The 23,245-nt window shown below is 45.0% G+C and overlaps 1 protein-coding gene across 1 annotated transcript; it reads left to right on the top strand.

Annotated features, from left to right (window-relative positions):
- The first annotated feature begins 18,818 nt into the window (after positions 1 to 18,818).
- On the top strand, positions 18,819 to 19,880 carry LOC130358025 (gap junction delta-2 protein-like). Its single transcript, XM_056560830.1, has one exon. The coding sequence runs from the start codon at positions 18,819 to 18,821 to the stop codon at positions 19,878 to 19,880; it is 1,062 nt and encodes a 353-aa protein (XP_056416805.1).
- The last annotated feature ends 3,365 nt before the right edge of the window (positions 19,881 to 23,245 follow it).

Here is a 23,245-nt window from a genome sequence, read left to right on the forward strand (position 1 = left end):
TGCCGACAGAACTCTGTATAACGTATTCCGATGGCAATGTGAACATGGCCTTAGGTGCAATTGAATAAGTACAGTGTACTAATAAAATGCATCTAAAGGTGCCTATAGCCTTTAAAGGGGTTTTCCAGACATATAAATGTTTTAAAATTTTGCTGGGGACACTATACAAATGAATACTTACACATACCTCAATCCCTGCAGCTGCCAATGCGACGCCATATTAAGGACGAGCATTGCGCAGGATAGAGGCGGCAGAGAAGCTTGGCAAGCCAACTCCTCACCTCCATTGCGCGGTGGAGACATTTAGCAATATAGCTATGGAGAACCAAAACTTCTAAATGGCTAAACCAATTTTTGTGATACCTCATTTTACTCCTGTTCACCTCCATGATAACCCAGTGTATTGAGTTTAGTGCAGGTGAAAAGCCTGTCAGTTTCCCTTTAAATAGAATGACTAAACAGGTAAACCTAATCCTTCTTAACCTCTTAAGGACGCAGGGCGTATGGATACGCCCTGCATTCCAAGTCCTTAAGGACGCAGGGCGTATCCATATGCCCGTGGGAATACCGGTCCCCACCGCTAGCCGGTTGGGGACCGGAGCCGGATGCCTGCTGAAATCATTCAGCAGGCACCCTGGCACATCGCCCAGGGGAGTCCTGAGACCCCCCCATGTCGACGATCGGAGAAAATCGCATGTCAATTCAGACATGCGATTTTCTCCAATTCCGGGCTGATCGGGTCTCTGGTGACCCGATCACCTGGAAAATAGGGCTGATCGGAGTTGTCAGCAACAACCCCGATCAGCCTAAAGGATTGGAGTGAGATCGCAAGGCTGCGATCTACTCCTATCCCCTGCCATTACTCAGAACGGAGTTCTGACCAATGGCAGCGCAGGACAGGGGGTTGCCATGGCAACCCCCCGTTCTGCCCGCCCCTGGATGTCAAGGGGCTCTGGAAAGAAGATGGAGGCCGTACCTGCAGGAGAAGATGCCTGGGGACCTGGGATCTTCGCTGGAGCCTGCAGGATCCTGATCAGGTAGGGAATCGACAGTGGGGGGGGGAGGGGGGGGGGGAATTGAAAGTGAAAGTAAATCGATCTTTACTGTGGCAACCACTAGGGGGGCCAAACTGCAACTTCCAGCATGCCCAGAGAGCCAAAGGCTGTCTGGGCATGCTGGGAGTTGTAGTTTTGCAACATCTGGAGGGTCACAGTTTGGAGACCACTGTTACAGTGGTGCCCAAACAGTAGCCCTCCAGATGTTGCCAAACTACAACTCTCAGCATGCCTCAACTGCCCAGGCATGCTGGGAGTTGTAGTTCTGTAACATCTGTCCCTTCAGATTTAGCAATTTTCATGACATTTTTGAAAATTGCTGCTCTACTTTGAAGCCCTCTAATTTTTTCAAAAAGCAAAAGTATGTACATTTTATGATGCCAACATAAAGTGGACATATTGTGTTTGTGAACAAAAATAAAATGTATTTGGAATATCCATTTTCCTTGCAATTAGAGAGCTTCAAAGTTAGAAAAATGCAACATTTTCAAAATTTTCATGAAATTTGGGGATTTTTCACCAAAAAAGGATGCAAGTAACTCCGAAAATTTACCACCAAAATAAAGTAGAATATGTCACGAAAAAACAATCTCAGAATCAGAATATTCGGTAAAAGCGTTTTCGCGTTATTAATTTGTAAAGTGACGGTGGTCAGAATTGCGAAAAAGGGCTCAGTCCTTAAGGTGAAAAAGGGCTGCGTCCTTAAGGGGTTAAGCTATGTTAACACAGCGGAATTCCCGAGCAGAATCTGTTGAAATTCCAATTCCAGCCTCTGCAGAAAGGATTGACATGTCAATTCTTTCTGTGGCATCTGCTCGGAAATGTATTACCGTCTATGGAGACGCTCATTCCCGAGGGGTCCTAGTGCCAGCATGTCCTGCCGGTGCCTGTTGAATTTTGTACGTAAATCATGGCAGATAAGCAGCAGAGAAATCCTATCTTTGAAGGGTAAGACTTTCCTGTCAAACTTCATGTATATATATATACATATATATATATATATATATATATATATATATACAGTGCTGAATTTCTTCTTTCTTCGCATATGGTCACATACAAACATTTCAGGTCATCAAACTACCTTTTATATATGGGTCAACTCTAAAACCTTTTCAGGAGTTCAATGACCAAAGAAAATTTGAACAAGAGCGCATTAACAACTTAAGTTAAGGTCCATGTACATAATAAAGCAATAAGAAGGATACTGGGCAAAAATGGCATCCATGGAAGAGTTGCAAGGCGCAAACCACTGTTAACCAAAATGTTCAAAATGTTCAAAAAAATAAAGGGAACACTAAGATAACACATCCCAGATCTGAATGAATGATATGAATGTATGAAATTGAATGAATGTATGAAATACTTTCGTATTTACATAGTTGAATGTGCTGACAACTAAATCACACAAAAATTATCAATGGAAATCAAATTTATCAACCCATGGAGGTCTGGATATGGAGTCACACTCAAAATCAAAGTGGAAAACCACACTACAGGCTGATCCAACTTTGATGTAATGTCCTTTAAACAAGTCAAAATGAGGCTAAGTAGTGTGTGTGGCCTCCACGTGCCCGTATGACCTCCCTACAATGCCTGGGCATGCTCCTGATGAGGTGGTGGATGGTCTCCTGAGGGATGTCCTCCCAGACCCGGACTAAAGCATCCACTAACTCCTGGACAGTCTGTAGTGCAACGTGGTGTTGGTGGACGGAGCGAGACATGATGTCCCAGATCAATCGGATTAAGGTCTGGGTAACGGGCAGGCAAGTCCATAGCATCAATGCCTTCCTCTTGCAGGAACTGCTGACAGCCACATGAGGTCTAGCATTGTCTTGCATTAGGAGGAACCCAGGGCCAACCGCACCAGCATATGGTCTCATAAGGGGTCTGATGATCTCATCTTGGTACCTAATGGCAGTCAGGCTACCTCTGGCAAGCACATGGAGGGCTTTGCGGCCCCCCAAAGAAATACCACCCCACACCATTACTGACCCACTGCCAAACCGGTCATGCTGGAGAAAGTTCTCCACAGCATCTCCAGACTCTGTCACGTGCTCAGTGGGAACCTGCTTTCATCTATGAAGAGCTCAGTGCGCCAGTGGTGAATTTGCTATCCTTGATGTTTTCTGGCAAATGCCAAACATCCTGCACAGTGTTGGGCTGTAAGCACAACCCCCACCTGTGGATGTCAGGACCTCATACCACGCTCATGGAGTCTCTTTCTGACCGTTTGAGTGGACACATGCACATTTGTGCCCTGCTGGAGGTCATTTTAAGGGCTCTGGCAGTGCTCCTCCTGCTCCTCCTTGCACAAAGGGGAAGGTAGCGGTCTTGCTGCTGTGTTGTTGCCCTCCTATGGCCTCCTCCACATCTCATGATGTACCGGCCTGTCTTCTGGTAGCGCCTCCATGCTCTGGATACTACGCTGGCAGACACAGCAAACCTTCTTGCCACAGCTCGCATTGATGTGCCATCCTGGATGAGCTGCACTACCTGAGCCCCTTGTGTGGGTTGTAGACTACGTCTCATGCTACCACTAGAGTGAAAGCACCATCAGCATTCAAAAGTGACCAAGACATAAGCCAGGAAGCATAAACTGAGAAGTGGTCTGTGGTCACCACCTGCAGAATCACTCCTTTACTGGGGTGTCTTGCTAATTTCCTATAATTTCCACCTGTTGTCTGTTCCATTTGCACAACAGCATGTGAAATTGATTGTCAATCAGTGTTGCTTCCTGAGTGGACAGTGTGATTTCACAGAAGTGTGATTGACTTGGAGTTACATTGTGTTTTTTAAGTGTTCCCTTTATATTTTTGAGCGGTGTATTTGGTGAAAGAAGACTCCTTTTTAGAAGACATGGAGCCCATTACATCTGGCATAACACTAACACCAATCTCCATATAGGAAAATGTCCTCTTGTCAGTTTATGGGGGTATTCAGGATTTTTTTTTTATTTGACTGTGCTGCAGGGGCTGTAAAGTTAGTGTACTTCATAATATAGTGTCTGTACCTGTGTGTGATAGCTGGTCTTGCAATTCTTATGTGATCCTTGCCCTTATGTAAATTTTTAGCAGCATACAAAATAAGTGTTGTCTCATCTTTTTCCTGGTTGGAGTGCAGCCAGAGACAATACATCACTGGTCAGATGTTAAAAAGATGCCTGTCTGAGCTTCAATGGTGGAGCAACCACTAGGTGGGTGGGGGAGATCATCCTCCACAGGGCTGCAGGGAATTGTAGTTTTAATCACAGCACAGCATGCAAGGCAGCTCAGCTGTGCTGCAATGGGTGGAACTTGTACTTGGAGGGAGGGAACTCCAACAAGAAGTAGCCATTTTACAAAAAGAAAGCAGCAGCCTTTGAGTGGACTCAGAACACAACCATTTAGCCCCAAGACAAGCAGAGATTTTTCCTATGCATGTCCATCACTGTCTGGCAAGTAAGTACTAAAGTCACCTTATGATGGATAGCTCCCTTAAAGGGGTACTCTGCCCCGAGACATCTTATCCCCAATCCAAGGATAGGGGATAAGATGTCTGATTCACAGGGGCCTGCCATTGGGGACCCCCACGATCTCTCCTGCAGCCCCCCAGACATCTGAAGCATCCCCAGCGGCGGGACCCCCGCGATCAGACATCTTATCCCTTATCGTTGGATAGGGGATAAGATGTCTTGGGGCAGAGTACCCCTTTAAAGCTTAAGTGCAATTGGGTTATACAGTAGGAAACTGATCCAGAGCACACAGGTTCAACTCTTGTGGCTAAAAACAAAAACAAAATCAAGGTTTTGAAATCGAAAACCTTTCAATGAAGCTAAATAAAAACAAACTCGGAAAATAAGAGTAGGGCAAAACTACTCAACAGCGATAACCAAAGTTATGTAAAAAGCTCAATGTGTGCATGTGAAGATGTAGGTTCCAGCATAACTTCTGAATGGCTGTCGATATTGCGATTAAACTGGGTACATATCTTTCTTTTATGTCAAATAAGAATATAGTAGAGTTTACAAATGTCCCGATACCGATAACAATATCTTAAGGCTCATTCACATAAGTGTATTTTGTTTCAAACTCACAATGGGGTCTGCAGCTAGTTTTCAGTAGTGGAAATTCCACTGCTGAAAATCAGCTGCGGACAGCCCAACCATTTTAAACTCACAGCAGGACACCCGCTGCGAGTTTGAAACTAAATACACTCATGTGAACGAGCCCTAAAGCTTAAGAGTAAAACAGTGGAGTCCCGTGAAAGTCTTTGGGGTTTCCAGTACATTTCCTGATTGTAAACATCTTGCCACGGGACCAACATCATGGTAAAGTAGGGTTTAACTGTCTAGCAGGCAGGTACAGAGACTAGTCAGTGTGGGGGAAGGGAGAGGGGATAGGGCAGGGGAAGGATTTATTGCAGGCTGAGAGATGAATGAGGGGAAGAGAAGACATCAGTGTGGGGACAGGGAGGGCAGTATATAGCGGAAAAAAGTGGAGGTAGCGCCGGGTGCGGTGTAGGTCTCTAGACGGTGTAGGTGGGTACCCAGGTGGAGGGTAGCGTGTCCCTTGCCGATGATGGTAGCTTGGTATGCAGGCCTGCAGCGTGAGGACGGAGCCCACAGGGAGGGGGCATGACCCATGACCCCTTGTATTCGTGACGCCAGGGCGTGGTTTATCCTCAATACCACCCGAAGGTATACCGCTGGATCCTGGGCTAGGCACAGCGGCAATAATGACTCTGACGCCAAGTTACACACAACGGTAGCTTTACTGAGGTTAGACAGGTGGAAAAGTCTATACAGTTTAGCCAGGCCAACGGAGGTGACCAGTAACTTCAGAGACCTTAGGGGCTTATAGTACAGAATGACAATTTATTGCAGGCCATGTTGACTAGACAGATGACTTTCACTTGACTGATTTGTGACTGACAAGACTGTGACCGTGGCATACTTGCAGGTTTGTAGCTTGTCGCTGCAGACTGGACTTGAGGCATCCTATGGCTCTGAACACACACTTCGGCACAACTTGACTGGACCTCAGCAAAGACTAAGAGAGCATGCAGAGGCCCCACCCAGGGCTTTTATGGGGGAGGCTCTGGTGGGGTCCCATTGGTCACCCCATGGTCACCTGGTCACTGATATCTCCTGGGTAACAAACACATGACAAATCACTTGGTAAACAGTCTTAAGGATAGAACACTCCTACAAAAATAACATAGGAATTATATACAATTACAATAAACAGATGCAGGGGGGGCCCAGGGGACACTGCAGGAGGCTGCCTGACAGGGCAGCAACCGTACTGGGCAACCACAAACTCCCCCTCTTAAACATAGCCATCCTTGGCACCCAGTCCTGGAGGGCGGACGACTAACATTGTCCTCTGGGGCCTAGTGAGAACAGTTCCTGGGGCATATTGGTGTAATGTCCTTCACAGGTCTGATTGTGGGAAACAAAACAGAAACAAGTCCATGTGGCACTTGCTGGGGTCCCTCGGCACTAACTACTTCTCCCCAGAACTTGATAGGTAATCTTATACTATATAATGAAGTTACCTTTCCATACTGTACACTGTCACTATTCGTGTCTGACTTATACCTCAGTGGAACCCTCTGGCATGTAGAGTACCCTGCACATGTGGACATGAAGAAATGTTAGACATATATACATTTGATGATGGCGGACTGGAAGTATACATTTTGCTACAGTCCTAATCTAGACATTACATATGGTTAGACTAAATTAGTTATACTGACTATGTGGTACAACTTTATACAATACACTGTGACTTACTCTTTGTACCTAGCTGGTATTTGTCCTTGTGTCGACCTTTGTGACCTGTGCAACATCACCGCTGGAGAGTCTGGAACTCTTGCGTCTTCTGGAACTCTTGGAACTTCTGGAGCTGCGGCTGGCTCTTCCTCAACGAACTCAGGAGCTGGTATGAGTTCAGGACTAACTGGAACTGGTGTTGCTGGCAGCTGTGCTGGAGAGGCTGGAGACAGAATTGGCACTCTAGAGACTGGTGTATAGACCCGAGCCAATGCTGACAAGACTGGAACTGATGTAGGGACTGGAGAGGGTTGAACCAGCCCCGGGGTTGGTGAGACACAGAAGATCACAGGCTGATTTGGAGAAAGCATGGGGAAATCCATAGATGGGTGGATTCCTTCGCCTGGAACTGACAGCTGGAGGAGGTAGTGCTTCGAGCACTGGTAAATCTTCTCTCAGACATAACTTGATTTGATTTTGGTGAGCAACTTGTGGCTCATACCCAGGCTTTTGCACTTCATATACATCAGATTCTGGATAGGGTATGTCCGTCACTGTGAAAGTTTCTGTCTTCCAGATAAAGTCTAACGTGTGGGTCCTCAGAAACTTACGCAGCCAGACTTTATCGCCCAATTGATGTGGTTTGGCAGAGGCATGACGGTTATAGTCCTCTTGTTGTCTCAGTTGTCCCTCTGCCCATCTTCTTGCTGGCAATTTCTTTGGCTTCTTGGATTCTTCTCTGGTGGTCAGAGATCCATTCCAAGGAGGCATGCAGAGAGTTGTTAAATGACCTTTATTAACTTTTATTTTTCACTTTTTATAATACTGCACACACTGATCTTTTACACTGATCCCCGCAAAGCCATAGCTTTGCATTGATCAGTGTTACAGGCGTTCGATTGCTCAAGCCTGTATCTCAGGCTTGGAGCAATCAATCGCCAATCGGACGCGACGGAGACAGGTGAGGGGACCTCCTCTCGCGTGCTAGCTAATCAGGACATCGCGATTTTATTGTGAGTCCCGATCAGCCCGACTGAGCTGCCGGGAAGCTTTCACTTTCATTTAAAGCGCAGTGATCAACTTTGATCACCGCGTCTAAAGGGTTAATAGTGTGCAGCATAACGATCGGTGCCGCACGCTATTAGCCCAGGGTCCCGGCGCCCTTAAGAGGTTGACGGGTACAACGACAACCCATTTGGAGTAGTGATCCACCATGGTGAGAGCATAAGTGTACCCGAACCGGGTAGGAGACAATTTGACATGGTCTAGTGCGACCAACTGGTTAGGCCTTTCACCCTGGATGGAATGGAGGGGTGCTCTTGTGTCCTTGCGCACATTCTTGGTGATGTTACAGACTGCCGATTCACTGCACCATTTCTCAATGTCGCTCTGCATTCCAATCAAATAGAATCTTTGCCTGACAGTAAGTTCGGTCTTGTGGACTCCAAAGTTTCTCGACTGATCATGGTATGCGTTGAGGACCATCACCGTGTCTCTTCAGGGAACTTGAATTTGAGGAAGTCGATCACCAGAGACCGGATCCAAAGAATTTTGGTACAACAGTCCTTTGTGCACAAACAGTCGCTTCCTCTGTCGCCACAGACGTTTCAGCTCGTAGTCACACTGGGTCCGGCGTAGACGGTTTGGTTAGATGGTTTGGAACCTTTTTCGCCTGAAGGTAGTCCAAAAGATCCCCAATGACTCGACTTTCGTCTTGAAGAGTCTTCCAGGTGTATAGGTCTTCTTTAACCCCTTAAGGACCCAGCCCATTTTCACCTTAAGGACCCGTAATTTTTGCACATCTGACCACTGTCACTTTAGGCATTAATAACTCTTAGATGCTTTTACTTTTCATTCTGATTCTGAGATAGTTTTTTCGTGACATATTCTACTTTATGTTAGTGGTAAAGCTTTGTCGATAATTGCATAATTTCTCTGTGAAAAATTCCCAAATTTGATGAAAAATTTGAAAATACATTTTTTTTTTTACTTTGAAACTCTTTGCTTATAAGGAAAATAATAATGTATTGATTCACATATACAATATGTCTACTTTATGATTGCATCATAAAGTTGAGATGTTTTTACTTCTGGAAGACATCAGAGGGCTTCAAAGTTCAGCAGCAATTTTCCAATTTTTCACAAAATTTTCAAAAACAGAATTTTTTAGGGACCAGTTCAGTTTTGAAGTGGATTTGAGGGGCCTTTATATTAAAATACCCCATAAATGACCCCATTATAAAAACTGCACCCCTCAAAGTATTCAAAATGACATTCAGTAAGTGTGTTAACCCTTTAGGTGTTTCACAGGAATTTGCAGCACAGTGAAGGAGAAAATTCAAAATCTTCATTTTTTACACTCACACGTTCTTGTAGACCAGTGTTTCTCAATTCCAGTCCTCAGGGCCCCCTAACAGGTCATGTTTTCAGGATTTCCTTAGTCTTTCACAGGTGATATAATTGTGGTGATGCCTGATTCACTGACCATAATTATGTCACCTGTGAAAGACTTAGGAAATCCTGAAAACACGACCTGTTAGGGGGTCCTGAGGACTGGAATTGAGAAACACTGTTGTAGACCCATGTTTTGATTTTTTACAAGAGGTAAAAGAAGAGAAATCACCCTAAAATTTGTAAACCAATTTCTCTCGAGTAAAGAAATATCTGATATGTGTATGTCAAGTGCTCTTTGGGTGCACTAGAGGGCTCAGAAGGGAAGGAGCCACAATAGCATTTTGGAGAGTGAGTTTTTCTGAAATGGTTTTTGGGGGGGCATGTCACATTTAGGAAGCCAGAACTATGGTGCCAGAACAGCAAAAAAAAACACATAGCATACTATTTTGGAAACTACACTCCTCAGGGAACGTAACAAGGGGTCCAGTGAGCCTTAACACCCCATAGGTGTTTGACAACTTTTCGTTAAATTTGGATGTGTAAATGATTATTTTTTTTCACTAAAATGCATTTTTTCCGCTAATTTTACATTTTTACAAGTGGTAATAGGAGAAAATGCCCCCTAAAATTTGTAACCCCATTTCTTCTGAGTATGGAAATACCCCATGTGTGGAAGTCAAGTGCTCTGCTGGCGCACTACAATGCTCAGAAGAGAAGGTGCACCATTGAGCTTTGGTACAGAGAATTTGGTTGGAATAGAAGTCGTTTACAAACCCCCCTGTGGTGCCAGAACAGTGGACCCCCCACATGTGACCCCATTTTGGAAACTACACCCCTCAAAGAATTTAATAAGGGGTGCAGTGAGCATTTACACCCCACTGGCGTTTGACAGGTCTTTGGAACAGTGGACTGAGCAAATTAAAAATAAAATTTTTCATTTTCACGAACCACTGTTCCAAAATTCTGTCAGAAACCTGTGGGGCGTAAATGCTCCCTGTACCCCTTATAACATTCTGTGAGGGGTGTAGTTTCCAAAATAGGGTCACATGTGGTGGGTCCATTGTTCTGGCACTATGGGGGCTTTGTAAACACACGTGGCCTTCAATTCCGGACAAATTTTCTCGCCAAAAACCCAATGGCGCTCCTTCTCTTCTGAGCATTGTAGTTCGCCCGTAGAGCAATTTACATCCACATATGGGGTATGTTCTTACTCAGAAGATATGGGGTTACAGATTTTGGGAGGCTTTTTTTTCCTATTTTCCCTTGTGAAAGTGAAAAATTTAGGGTAACACCAGCATTTTAGTTAAAAAAAATAGTTTTTTCGTTTTCCCATCCAACTTTAACGAAAATTTGTCAAACACCTGTGGGGTGTTAAGGCTCACTATACCCCTTGTTACATTCCATGAGGGTAGTTTCCAAAATGGGGTCAAATGTGGGTATTTATATTTTTGCATTTACGTCAGAACCGCTGTAAAATCAGCCATCCCTGTGCAAATCACCAATTTAGGCCTCAAATCTACATAGTGCGCTCTCACTCCTGAGCCTTGTTGTGCCCCCGAAGAGCATTTTACATCCACATATGGGGTATTTCCGTACTCAGAAGAAATTGCGTTACAAATTTTAACAGGCTGGTGTAGACCCCAACTTTTCCTTTTCATAAGGGGTAAAAGGAAAAAAATCCCCCCAAAATTTGTAACGCAATTTCTCCCGAGCATGGAAATACCCCATATGTAGCCCTAAACTGTTTCCTTGAAATACGACAGGGCTCCAAAGGGAGAGAGCACCATGCACATTTGAGGACAAAATTTGGGATTGCATAGGGGTGGACATAAGGATATTTTACGCCAGTGATTCCCAAACATGGTGCCTCTAGCTGTTGTTGAACTCCCAGCATGCATGGACAGTCAGTGGCTGTCCGGAAATGCTGAAAGTTGTTATTTTGCAACAGCTGGAGGCTCCGTTTTGGAAACACTGCCGTACGATACATTTTTCATTTTTATTGGGGGGGGGACAGTGTAAGGGGGTGTATATGTTGTGTTTTACCCATTATTATGTGTTAGTGTAGTGTAGTGTTTTTAGGGTACATTCACACTGGCGGGTTTACGGTGAGTTTCCCGCTAGGAGTTTGCGCTGCAGTGGAAAATTTGCCACAGCTCAAACTTGAAGCAGGAAACTCACTGTAAAACCGCCCGTGTGAATGTACCTTGTACATTCCAATGGGGGGGAAACCTCCAGCTGTTGCAAAACATCCACTCCCAACATGCACTGACAGACCATACATGCTGGGAGTTGTACTTTTGCAACAGCTAGAAGAACACTGGTTGGAGAATCTTCAGTCAAGTTCTGTTATCTAACCCGGTATTTTCCAACCAGTGTGCCTCAAGCTGTTGCAAAACTACAACTCCCAGCATGTACTGATCGCCGAAGGGCATGCTGGGAGATGTAGTTATACAACAGCTGGAGGTACACAACTACAACTCCCAGCATGGCGAGACAGCCGTTTGCTGTTCGTGCATGCTGGGAGTTGTAGTTTTGCAAGATTTAGAGGGCCACGGTTTAGAAACCACCGCACCGTGATCTCCAAACTGTGGCCCTCCAAATGTTGCAAAACTACAAATCACAGCATGCCCAGACAGCAAACAGCTGTCTGGGCTCGCTGAGAGTTGTAGTTTTGCAACATCTGGAGGGCTACAGTTTAGAGACCACTGTATACTCACCGGCTTCCATAGTCTGCACCAGGGAGCCAGCCACACGTCATCGCCGCCCGCTATCGCCGCTGATCGTCGCCTCCGCCACCGACGATGGTAAGTGGACCGCCGTCGCCGGTCACAGGACAGTTCCCCGTTCTGCCCGCACTACTGTGGGTGGGCTGAACGGGGGAACCAAACTTCAGCCCCCCCCCCCCCGCCACTGATCTGCTATTGGTCGGTCTCTTCTGACCGACCAATAGCAGGGATAGGAGGGGTGGCACCCCTGCCACATCACTCCTATCCCTTCAGGGGGATCGTGGGTGTCTTGGACACTCCCTATCCCCCTTATTTTCAGGGGTCACCGGAGACCTGTATCACCTGGAATCGCTGCAAATCACCGGTCAATTCAGACCAGCGATCTGCAGCGATTCCAGGTGATACGGGTCTCAGGACCCCCCTGGGCATTTGTAAGGGATGACTGCGGATAGTTATCAGCAGTCATCCTGGTCCGGTCTCCACCCGGCGTGCGACGGGGACCGAAATTCTCCACGTCTTCCTACACATCCTTGACAGCGGTCATACGAGACAGCACATCGGCATTGACATTTTACTTGCCACTTCTGTACTTGATGGTGAAACTGTAATTGGCCAATTTTTAAGCCCAACGCTGTTTGATGGCACCCAACTTGGCAGTGTTCAGGGGGGCCAACGGGTTATTGTCCGTGTAGACAGTAAATGGTGTGGCAGGCAAATAGTCTATGAACTTTTCGGTCATGGCCCATACCAGGGCGAGAAGTTCCAACTTGAATGAACTGTAATTTCCATCGTTCTTCCCTGCTCCTTGCAGGTTACGACTGGCACAGGCAATTACTTGCTCTTGCCCCTCTTGGACTTGGGACAGGACAGCTCCCAGACCTTTTGAAACTGCCATCAGTACTGTATATAGCCGGAATGGCTGACTGTAGTCTGGATATGCCAAGAGGGGGGTTCTGTCAGCTGACGTTTAAGAGCTCGGAATTTCTCTTACTCTTCAGCCCATTCAATAGGTAGTCTTCCGTTGTAGTTCTCCTTCGCTGTACCACGTAAGAAAGCTGTGTGGGGTTCTGCAATCTGGGCAAAGTATGGAATAAAGCCGCCATAGTAGCCGGCAAATCCCAGGAAGCTCCTAATATCTTTCACCGTGCGTGGGATTGGCTAGTTCTTGACAACTTCCACCTTTTCAGAATTGTGCTGGACTCCCTCTGCATTGACAACATGACCCAAGTAGTGGACCTGAGGTTTAACCCCTTAAGGACCAAGGACGTACCGGTACGTCCTTGGTCCTGCTCTTCTGATATAACGCGGGGTTACACAGTAACCCCGCGTCATATCATGGCGGGCCCGGCGTCATAGTGAAGCCGGGACCCGCCTCTAATAGCGCGCAGCGCCGATCGCGGCGCCGCGCGCTATTAACCCTTTAGCCGCGCGCTCAGAGCTGAGCCGCGCGGCTAAAAGTGAAAGTGAAAGTTCCCGACTAGCTCAGTCGGGCTGTTCGGGATAGCCGCGGCTAATCGCGGCATCCCGAACAGCTGACAGGACAGCGGGAGGGCCCCTTCCTGCCTCCTCGCTGTCCGATCGCCGAATGACTGCTCAGTGCCTGAGATCCAGGCATGAGCAGTCATGCGGCAGAATCGTTGATCACTGGTTTCTTATGAGAAACCAGTGATCAACATAGAAGATCAGTGTGTGCAGTGTTATAGGTCCCTATGGTACCTATAACACTGCAAAAAAAAGTGAAAAAAAAAGTGAATAAAGATCATTTAACTCCTCCCCTATTAAAAGTTTGAATCACGCCCCTTTTCCAATAAAAAAAAAAACACAGTGTAAATAAAAATAAAAATAAACATATGTGGTATCACCGCGTGCGGAAATGTCCGAATTATAAAAATATATCATTAATTAAACCGCTCGGTCAATGGCGTGCGCGCAAAAAAATTCCAAAGTCCAAAATAGTGCATTTTTGGTCACTTTTTATATAATTTAAAAATGATTAAAAAGTGATCAATAAGTCCTATCAATGCAAAAATGGTACCGTTAAAAACTTCAGATCACGGCGCAAAAAATGAGCCCTCATACCGCCCCATACACGGAAAAATAAAAAAGTTATAGCGGTCAGAAGATGACAATTTTAAACGTATTAATTTTCCTGCATGTAGTTATGATTTTTTCCAGAAGTCCGACAAAATCAAACCTATATAAGTAGGGTATCATTTTAATCGTATGGACCTACAGAGTACATATCAGGTGTCATTTTTACCGAAAAATGTACTACGTAGAAACGGAAGCCCCCAAAAGTTACAAAACAGCGGTTTTTTTTCAATTTTGTCGCACAATGATTTTTTTTCCCGCTTCACCATAGATTTTTGGGCAAAATGACTGACGTCATTACAAAGTAGAATTGGTGGCGCAAAACATAAGCCATCATATGGATTTTTAGGTGTAAATTTGAAAGAGTTATGATTTTTTAAAGGCAAGAAGCAAAAAACGAAAATGCAAAAACTGAAAAACCTCCGGTCCTTAAGGGGTTAAGCAAGTAACACTTTGATGGTTTGATCTTCAGCCCATGCTTGATCAGGAATTGGAAGACATCTGACAAATGACTGAGGTGTTCCTGGTAAGACTTGGAATACATGATGACATCGTCCAGGTACAGCAAGACACTTTGGAAATTCAAATGACCCAGGCACCTTTCCATCAAATGCTGGAATGTGGCAGGGGCATTACATAGCCCAGTCCTCCATGGCCATGGGCAGTTGTCAATATCCGCTGGTCAAGTCCAGGGTGAAGAAGTAAGCAACTGACCCAAGGGCCGTGAGTGACTCCTCGATCCTTGCCAAAGGATAAGAGTCCTCGTTTGTGACATTGTTCAGTTTCCTGTAGTCGACACAGAAGCGGATGGTTCCATCTTTCTTCTTGACCAGGACAAGTGGTGCTGCCCAGGGGCTCTGACTCTCCTGAATGACGTTTGCCTCTTTCATATCGGCCAGCATACATGCCTGGCATGACCGGACAGTGTCTTTCCTTGATAGGTGGGCTGTCACCTGTGAGGATTCTGTGCTGAATCACGGACATATGCCCGAAGTCCGTATGGTGTTTGCTAAAAGCCTCATGGTACCTTTTGGTGACATTGATGACTCCATTGACTTGGTCCCTCGGGGTAGTGTCGTCTCCAACTTGGAGTTGTGCCCACCGGGGCTCTGGAGGACTCACACTGGATCCTTTGGCCACTTGGGCTGCCCACTGTCAGGCCATCAGATGTTCTGTCAAAATGTCCTTTGACTCTATGAGGTGCAACTGGGCTACTGGGGTGTACTTGGGTAAGACAGTAGCAGCATCAGACAGGTTGACTAACCGCACCGGGACTCTCCCATTGGAGACAGTGACAAGGCTTCTCGCAGCTCAGACAAGAAGATGATCTTCTAGTTGCATAGGTTCCAGCAGGGCCTGATAGTCCCTATTATTGACTCCAGGACGTGCACGACACCAGATGATAGATGGTCTCTGTGTTGGGTTGTAAGATCACCGACCTGATGTCTTGAACTCGTACTCGACAGATTTCCCCTTGCTTGTTGACAAACTTCTGCTCCGTCTGTAGAACTTTCAAGTGGTGCTGCACAGCCCACTGGCCTGAAGGGGACATATGAGGAAGAGAGGCATGCAAGGCATCTAATACTTCAGTGAAACAATTCTTCATAATGTTCATCCCCAATATAAACTCAGCAGACCCCTTATCTGTCAGATTAGTCACAATCACTCCCTGCCTGCTAAGTACATTCTCTCCCAACTGAATAGTTGGCTCCCAGTATCCATGTCTGGGGACTGGTTGCCCATTACCTGCAACTACTCTGAAATTAACATCATCAGGCTCCCATAATAAGCTAGCATTCCAATGCTGATAGAAAAAACTTTTAGGTATGGCAGACACTTGCAACCCTGTATCTATCAACGCCCCCAAAGGTACACCTTTTACAATAATTCTTACATAGGGGCAGGAGGCAACATAAAGTGAGAGTCCTGATTTAGGTTGTTCGGGGATTGGACCTGATGACTGTTTTCCTGAGTTTCGGTCCTCGACCTCAGGGGAAATCCTTTTAAATCCCAGCACTGCATTTTCCAATGTCCTGACTTGTTACAATAAGTGCAAAAGGGCCTTTGAGTCCCTGAGCATCTTTTGGGTGGAGGATTGTGGTAGTTGGGATTGCGGGGGTAGGAGCAGGGGCAGATTTTCTAGGCAAGGACGGTTCACGGTCAGAGGGAGCAGGCCGGGTGGCTAGCTCCTTTACAGCCTTGGTCAGTTGTTCAATGTCCTGCCTAGCAGTCTGTAAGTCTGAGGCTGCAGTGACTGGCAAAGTAGATGACACTGGGGCGGGGACAGGTGACGGTGGTGGTATAGGTCTGGCTACTGCCCCTAGTGGCTCTTTAACGGGTGAAAGGGGTGCACAAACTTCCTCTAACTCAGTTCCAGATTCAATTACTTGGATAGCCAGTCTGTTGAAAGCGGGGAATGAAATGTTGGGGTTTTCTCAGCTGGGCTTTGTCCCACTTATTATGAGCCCCATCAATAAATCTGTCCATTAACACCTTGTTGCCCTGCTCGAGAGTTATACAATCTAATTTTTGGACAGTCTCTAGGGCATTCTGCAGGGCTACGGCATACGCTTTCAAGGTCTCACCTGGCTTTTGTCGCCTTTCATAGAGAGACGTACCTCTGACGGAGAGTGTGACTCAAATACCTGGTACAGTCCTTCAAAGATCTGCTCTTCATTCGCCTTCTGGGAAGCTGGCCGGGTACGGATTTCCTCTAATGCTGGTCCCTGGAGTTGTCCTGTGAGCAATTGCACCTGTTGGTTATGAGGGAAAGAGTAAAAGACAAACAAACTCTGGATCCTCTGTTTGAAATCCCTCAGGGTGAAGGGGTCTCCATTGTAGGTAGAGAAGACAGGGTTCTCCATGAATACCGGTGCAGACGTTGGAACACCAGGACTGTTGATGGCTTACTTGCAGGTTTGTGGCTTGTGGCTGCAGACTGGACTTGAGGCCTCCTTTGGCTCTGAACACACACTTAGGCACAACTTGACTGGACCTCAGCAAAGATAAGAAAGCGTGCAGAGGCTCCACCCAGGGCTTATATGGGGGAGGCTCTGGTGGGGTCCCATTGGTCACCCCTAGGTCACTTGGTCACTGATATCTCCTGGGTAACAATCACAAGACAAATCACATGGTAAACAGTCTTAAAGATATAACACTCTTACATATATAACATAGGAATTATATACAATTACAATAAACAGATTATGGGGAAAAGGGGCCCAGGGGACACTGCAGGAGGCTGCCTGACAGGGCAGCAAGGCTACAGGGTAACACCTCCCATACTCCCATACACCACATATTGTCTTCAGGAAACTGGAAAAGCTTGGTGGCAGGCAGTACACAGTGCAGGACTTAAAGAACTCCCTCAGCTTTCCCAGTCTCCTGTAGAGATTATGGGGGAGATTTATAAAAACTTGTGCAGAGGAAAAGTTAACCAGTTGCCCATAGTAACCAATCAGATCGCTTCTTTCATTTTTCAGAGGCCTAGATGAAAATTATAAATGCGATCTGATTGGTTGCTATGGGCAACTGGTGAACGTTTCCTCTCCACAGGTTTGATAAATCTCCCCTTATCTGTCTGGAAAAGCAGCCATATTGCAGACATCAAGAGAAGTAGTAGATATCACTTAGCTGCTATATTTCCTGAAATGGCATTGATTTAATCCTTTATGAGTTAATTATTGATTGATTATATTAAGATGTGAAAATGCCTCCAACAAAACGTAAAGCTACAAGCCAAGTGCGATCAAAAATGCACTGCATTGTTGTTCCTCTCTCACAAGATTTACGTAGAAAGACCAGGCAATTCTGGGTACTCAGCTAGCCTACAATAAATAGAATGATCACTTAAATGCTACATTTTCTGTTTCATCATTGTATGTCTTTAATATTAAAATTAATATGGTCTAAAACAGTCTAAAACAGTCCTGCGAAAGAGTATTTGTCCCTCATCTGATTTTCTTTTTTTGCCAACTTGTCACATTTGAAGGGGTACTCCGCCCCTGGACATCTTATCATCAATATAAAGGATAGGATGTCTGAATGGAGGTGGGTTCGGCCACTGGCACCCCCTGAGATCTCCAGATGGCACTCCGGCATTTTTGTTCAGAACGCTGGGTTTGGGTGGTTGTGGTCATGATGTCACACCATGTCCCCTCCATTAATCTCTATGGGTGGAGGCGTGACGGCTGTGGTCGCTCGTCACGCCCTTTTCCATAGACATGAATCGAGGGGGCGAGGTGTCACAACCATGGCCGCCCAAACCCAGCGTTCTGAACAGAAATGTTCAGAACGCCAGAGTGCCGGTTGAAGATCGCTGGGGTCCTAGCGGCCGGACCCCTTCATCAGACATCTTACCCCCTATCCTTTGGATAGGAGATAAGATGTCCAGGGGCGCAGTCCTCCTTTAAATGTGACAAATTGGCAAAAATAGAAAAAATCTGATGAGGGGCAAATAGTCTTTCGCAGGACTGTATTTCATTGGTTGGTCCACCACCAATAACTGCATTGACATCTTATTCTAAGCACGAGCCATGAGTGTTTATGCCCACAAAATAACAAAGTACTGTTAAATACTCTGGGATCTACTGCTATCAGCATCAGCTTCTATAGCTTAGCTTCTAGGTCAAGAACTATATAATGAACTCCTTTGAACTGCTTTGCTATATGCTATCACTAAGGAAAATTGATATCTTAATGTGATATGATTTTAACGACCTTTCCTTGATGTCTAGTTAAATATTTGTGCAAAAATGTAATTAATATTCTTTCACTTCTTTCTATCCAGGTTAAAAAATGGGCGACTGGTCAATTTTGGGTCGTCTGTTGACAGAGGTCCAGAACCACTCAACCGTTATTGGAAAAATATGGTTGACAATGCTGCTTATTTTCAGAATTCTCTTAGTAACACTGGTTGGTGATGCTATGTATGGAGATGAACAGGCTAAATTCACCTGCAATACCCTTCAGCCAGGCTGCAACAATGTCTGCTATGATAGCTTTGCTCCTATCTCACATCTTAGGTTCTGGATATTTCAGATTGTCCTGGTGTCCACACCTTCCATCTTTTACATAATCTATGTCCTCCATAAAATTGCTAAAGATGAGAAAACCGAGTTGGAAAGGGCCTATATCATGGAACTTCTTCAAAGCTTATCAATTGGAGATAATATACTGGCATGTTCAGAAGCAGATAAACATGTAGAAGTTAAAGATATATCCAGGAAAGGAGACAGGTTTAAACCAAAAATTCCTCATGATCCCTCTCAAGGTCCTATTCCAGTGTTTGATAAGATGCATATAATTTACATTGTTCATGTGGTCCTTAGGTCAATAATGGAATTGGTATTCTTAGTTGGACAATACTATCTTTATGGTTTTGAGGTTCCTCATCTTTTCCAGTGCCATACTTACCCTTGTCCCACAAAGACTGATTGCTTTGTCTCCAGGGCTACTGAAAAGACAGTGTTTCTTAACTTTATGTTCGGAGTTGGACTTGGGTGTTTTTTACTGAACATTGCTGAGTTGCATTACCTGGGGTGGTTCTATGTGTTTCGGATCCTAGCAGTTGCCTGTAATACCTGTTGTGAATTCAAGAGCAAGAAGAAGAGGCCCAGGGTGCTGCACGCAGAACAAAATAACCTGCTTATCCATTTGAAAGACACAATACAAGAACGTTTTGTTCTTAAGACATCTTCAACTCTGTCTCCAGAGAAGATAGGTTTTCTACCTTCTCCACCAACAAGTACGATATCCTTCACAAATGAAGACCATGATGATACTACCTCAAGACAAAGTCCAGATATCAAGCACAGTAGTAAAGCTAAAATGACCAAGATCAAGAAGTCATGGCTGTAAAGTCCAAAGGAACTATAGTGATAGCTTTAGGGAGATGAATTAAAGGGAACTTGGCAGTAGGACCCTAAAATACCATAATTTGCTGTTGGTGTTTAGCTATCTAATAGTGTCTTTATATTTAATATTCATAAATGAATTATGAAAGGGAAGATGTTTAATCCCTGCATGCACTTTATGCAGATTACCATGTAATATGTAGAAGTCATGGAGGTGGAGTTGCCCAATAGTGTCCAAGCTGTAACAATCTGACTCGTAATCCCTCAGTATGGAATAGATCATCTCCAGCCCTCTTCTAATAGACTGGCACCTTCTAGCCATGGGGAATATTTATGCGGGTGCAGAGGTAGCAGTAAAACCCCTTTAGGTATTTATTTGAAGCCACCAGCCTGTCAGGAGAGGACTTATAAGGTTGGCATGTTAATATCCTGACCATGACCATGACTCTTCTACCAAGCTGCTCCTTTACGGTAAATTGTATACAGTGTGAAAAGATGTCAAACCTCTTCTTTTACATAATGCAGCTACTAATATTACACATAGAGAAACCTTTAAAAAATTAAACACCAACAGTAAAATTAAGTTATGGTGATAGGGATGTAGAAGGTACGGACAGGGCACATATCCCATATAACCTACAAATTAACACTATTGGACCAAAACTTCTTTTGTCATAAAATAAATTATTTATATATATATATATATATATATATATATATATATATATATATATACAAAAAAAGAGGATTGCAGCAGCACACATTGGTCAAAAAAATTGAGGCTCTTAGCGCACTTTTTGATCAAAACGTGTCCCCCATTCACCACGGGGAGGTGGCCTCATTTAGGATGGGAACCTAGCACAAATTCTGAGCCTAACACTCAAATATCCACTCACCTCTGCTGGGCATATAGCCTCTGACTGGGTGACATGCTGGATCCATTTAAAACTCCACCTGTGAGAAAGGGGGAGGGGTGCACAGCTAAACAGGGTGCCATTACCCCCTGAATTGTACACACAAGAAAAAAGAAAGATAGCCGGCACAACAGCCTAATACACGGGTGCACACTGCCATGGCATCAGAGTATACAAAAAAAGAGGATTGCAGCAGCACACATTGGTCAAAAAAATTGAGGCTCTTAGCGCACTTTTTGATCAAAACGTGTCCCCCATCCACCACGGGGAGGTGGCCTCATTTAGGATGGGAACCTAGCACAAATTCTGAGCCTAACACTCAACTATCCACTCACCTCTGCTGGGCATATAGCCTCTGACTGGGTGACATGCTGGATCCATTTAAAACTCCACCTGTGAGAAAGGGGGAGGGGTGCACAGCTAAACAGGGTGCCATTACCCCCTGAATTGTACACACAAGAAAAAAGAAAGATAGCTGGCACAACAGCCTAATACACGGGTGCACACTGCCATGGCATCAGAGTATACAAAAAAAGAGGATTGCAGCAGCACACATTGGTCAAAAAAATTGAGGCTCTTAGCGCACTTTTTGATCAAAACGTGTCCCCCATCCACCACGGGGAGGTGGCCTCATTTAGGATGGGAACCTAGCACAAATTCTGAGCCTAACACTCAAATATCCACTCACCTCTGCTGGGCATATAGCCTCTGACTGGGTGACATGCTGGATCCATTTAAAACTCCACCTGTGAGAAAGGGGGAGGGGTGCACAGCTAAACAGGGTGCCATTACCCCCTGAATTGTACACACAAGAAAAAAGAAAGATAGCCGGCACAACAGCCTAATACACGGGTGCACACTGCCATGGCATCAGAGTATACAAAAAAAGAGGATTGCAGCAGCACACATTGGTCAAAAAAATTGAGGCTCTTAGCGCACTTTTTGATCAAAACGTGTCCCCCATCCACCACGGGGAGGTGGCCTCATTTAGGATGGGAACCTAGCACAAATTCTGAGCCTAACACTCAACTATCCACTCACCTCTGCTGGGCATATAGCCTCTGACTGGGTGACATGCTGGATCCATTTAAAACTCCACCTGTGAGAAAGGGGGAGGGGTGCACAGCTAAACAGGGTGCCATTACCCCCTGAATTGTACACACAAGAAAAAAGAAAGATAGCTGGCACAACAGCCTAATACACGGGTGCACACTGCCATGGCATCAGAGTATACAAAAAAAGAGGATTGCAGCAGCACACATTGGTCAAAAAAATTGAGGCTCTTAGCGCACTTTTTGATCAAAACGTGTCCCCCATCCACCACGGGGAGGTGGCCTCATTTAGGATGGGACCCTAGCACAAATTCTGAGCCTAATATTCAACTATCCACTCACCTCTGCTGGGCATATAGCCTCTGACTGGGTGACATGCTGGATCCATTTAAAACTCCACCTGTGAGAAAGGGGGAGGGGTGCACAGCTAAACAGGGTGCCATTTCCCCCTAAATTGTACACACAAGAAAAAAGAAAGATAGCCGGCACAACAGCCTAATACACGGGTGCACACTGCCATGGCATATACAGAGTATACAAAAAAAGAGGATTGCAGCAGCACACATTGGTCTTAGTGCGCTAAGAGCCTCAATTTTTTTGACCAATGTGTGCTGCTGCAATCCTCTTTTTTTGTATACTCTGATGCCATGGCAGTGTGCACCCGTGTATTAGGCTGTTGTGCCGGCTATCTTTCTTTTTTCTTTTTTCTTGTGTGTGTATATATATATATATATATATATATCTTAATTAAAAACATACTGGGGGAGATAATAAAAACCTGTCTAATTTTGAGAAAGTATGAATGTAGACAGGATGTCTAAGATTGTGCCAGATTTTTTTCTGTGGCTCAGGTAGTGTGAAAATCTGATACACCTTACACTGTCTATACCACCTATTAGCTATCTCAATTAACACCAATTATTTTTGGCGCATAGTATAATTCTTTTTATGTGTCGTTTAAGCCCTGCCCCCTTTTATTGGTGCAATGGCCCTTTAAAAAGGTGCTGCTGATGGTGCAAACAATGTAGAAATGTATATATGGAGCTCATAACGTGGGTCACATTTCAGATACATTTGGACAGAATTTACAAAAAATTCTGTGCTAAATCCTGTGAATACACTCCCCCCAGTGGCTTAAAGTGGTACTCCGGTGAAAAACTATATATTTTTTTAAATCAACTGGTGCCAGAACATTAAACAGAAATTTAAATTACTTATATTTAAAAATCTCAGTCCTTCCAGTACTTATCAGCCGCTGTATGCTCCTCAGGAAGTTATTTTCTTTTTAAATTATTGACCACAGTGCTCTCTGCTGACACCTCTGTCTGTCTCAGGAACTGTCAAGAACAGGAGTAAATCCCAATAGTTATCCTATCCTGCTTTTGACAGTTCCTTAGAAAGAC

Source organism: Hyla sarda, chromosome 2 (assembly GCF_029499605.1).
Source record: "Hyla sarda isolate aHylSar1 chromosome 2, aHylSar1.hap1, whole genome shotgun sequence".
Lineage (NCBI taxonomy): Eukaryota > Metazoa > Chordata > Amphibia > Anura > Hylidae > Hyla > Hyla sarda.

Bases quoted from the DNA above. Each gene is read 5' to 3' on its own strand.
- LOC130358025 (XM_056560830.1), top strand. From the start codon at position 18,819: ATGGGCGACTGGTCAATTTTGGGTCGTCTGTTGACAGAGGTCCAGAAC.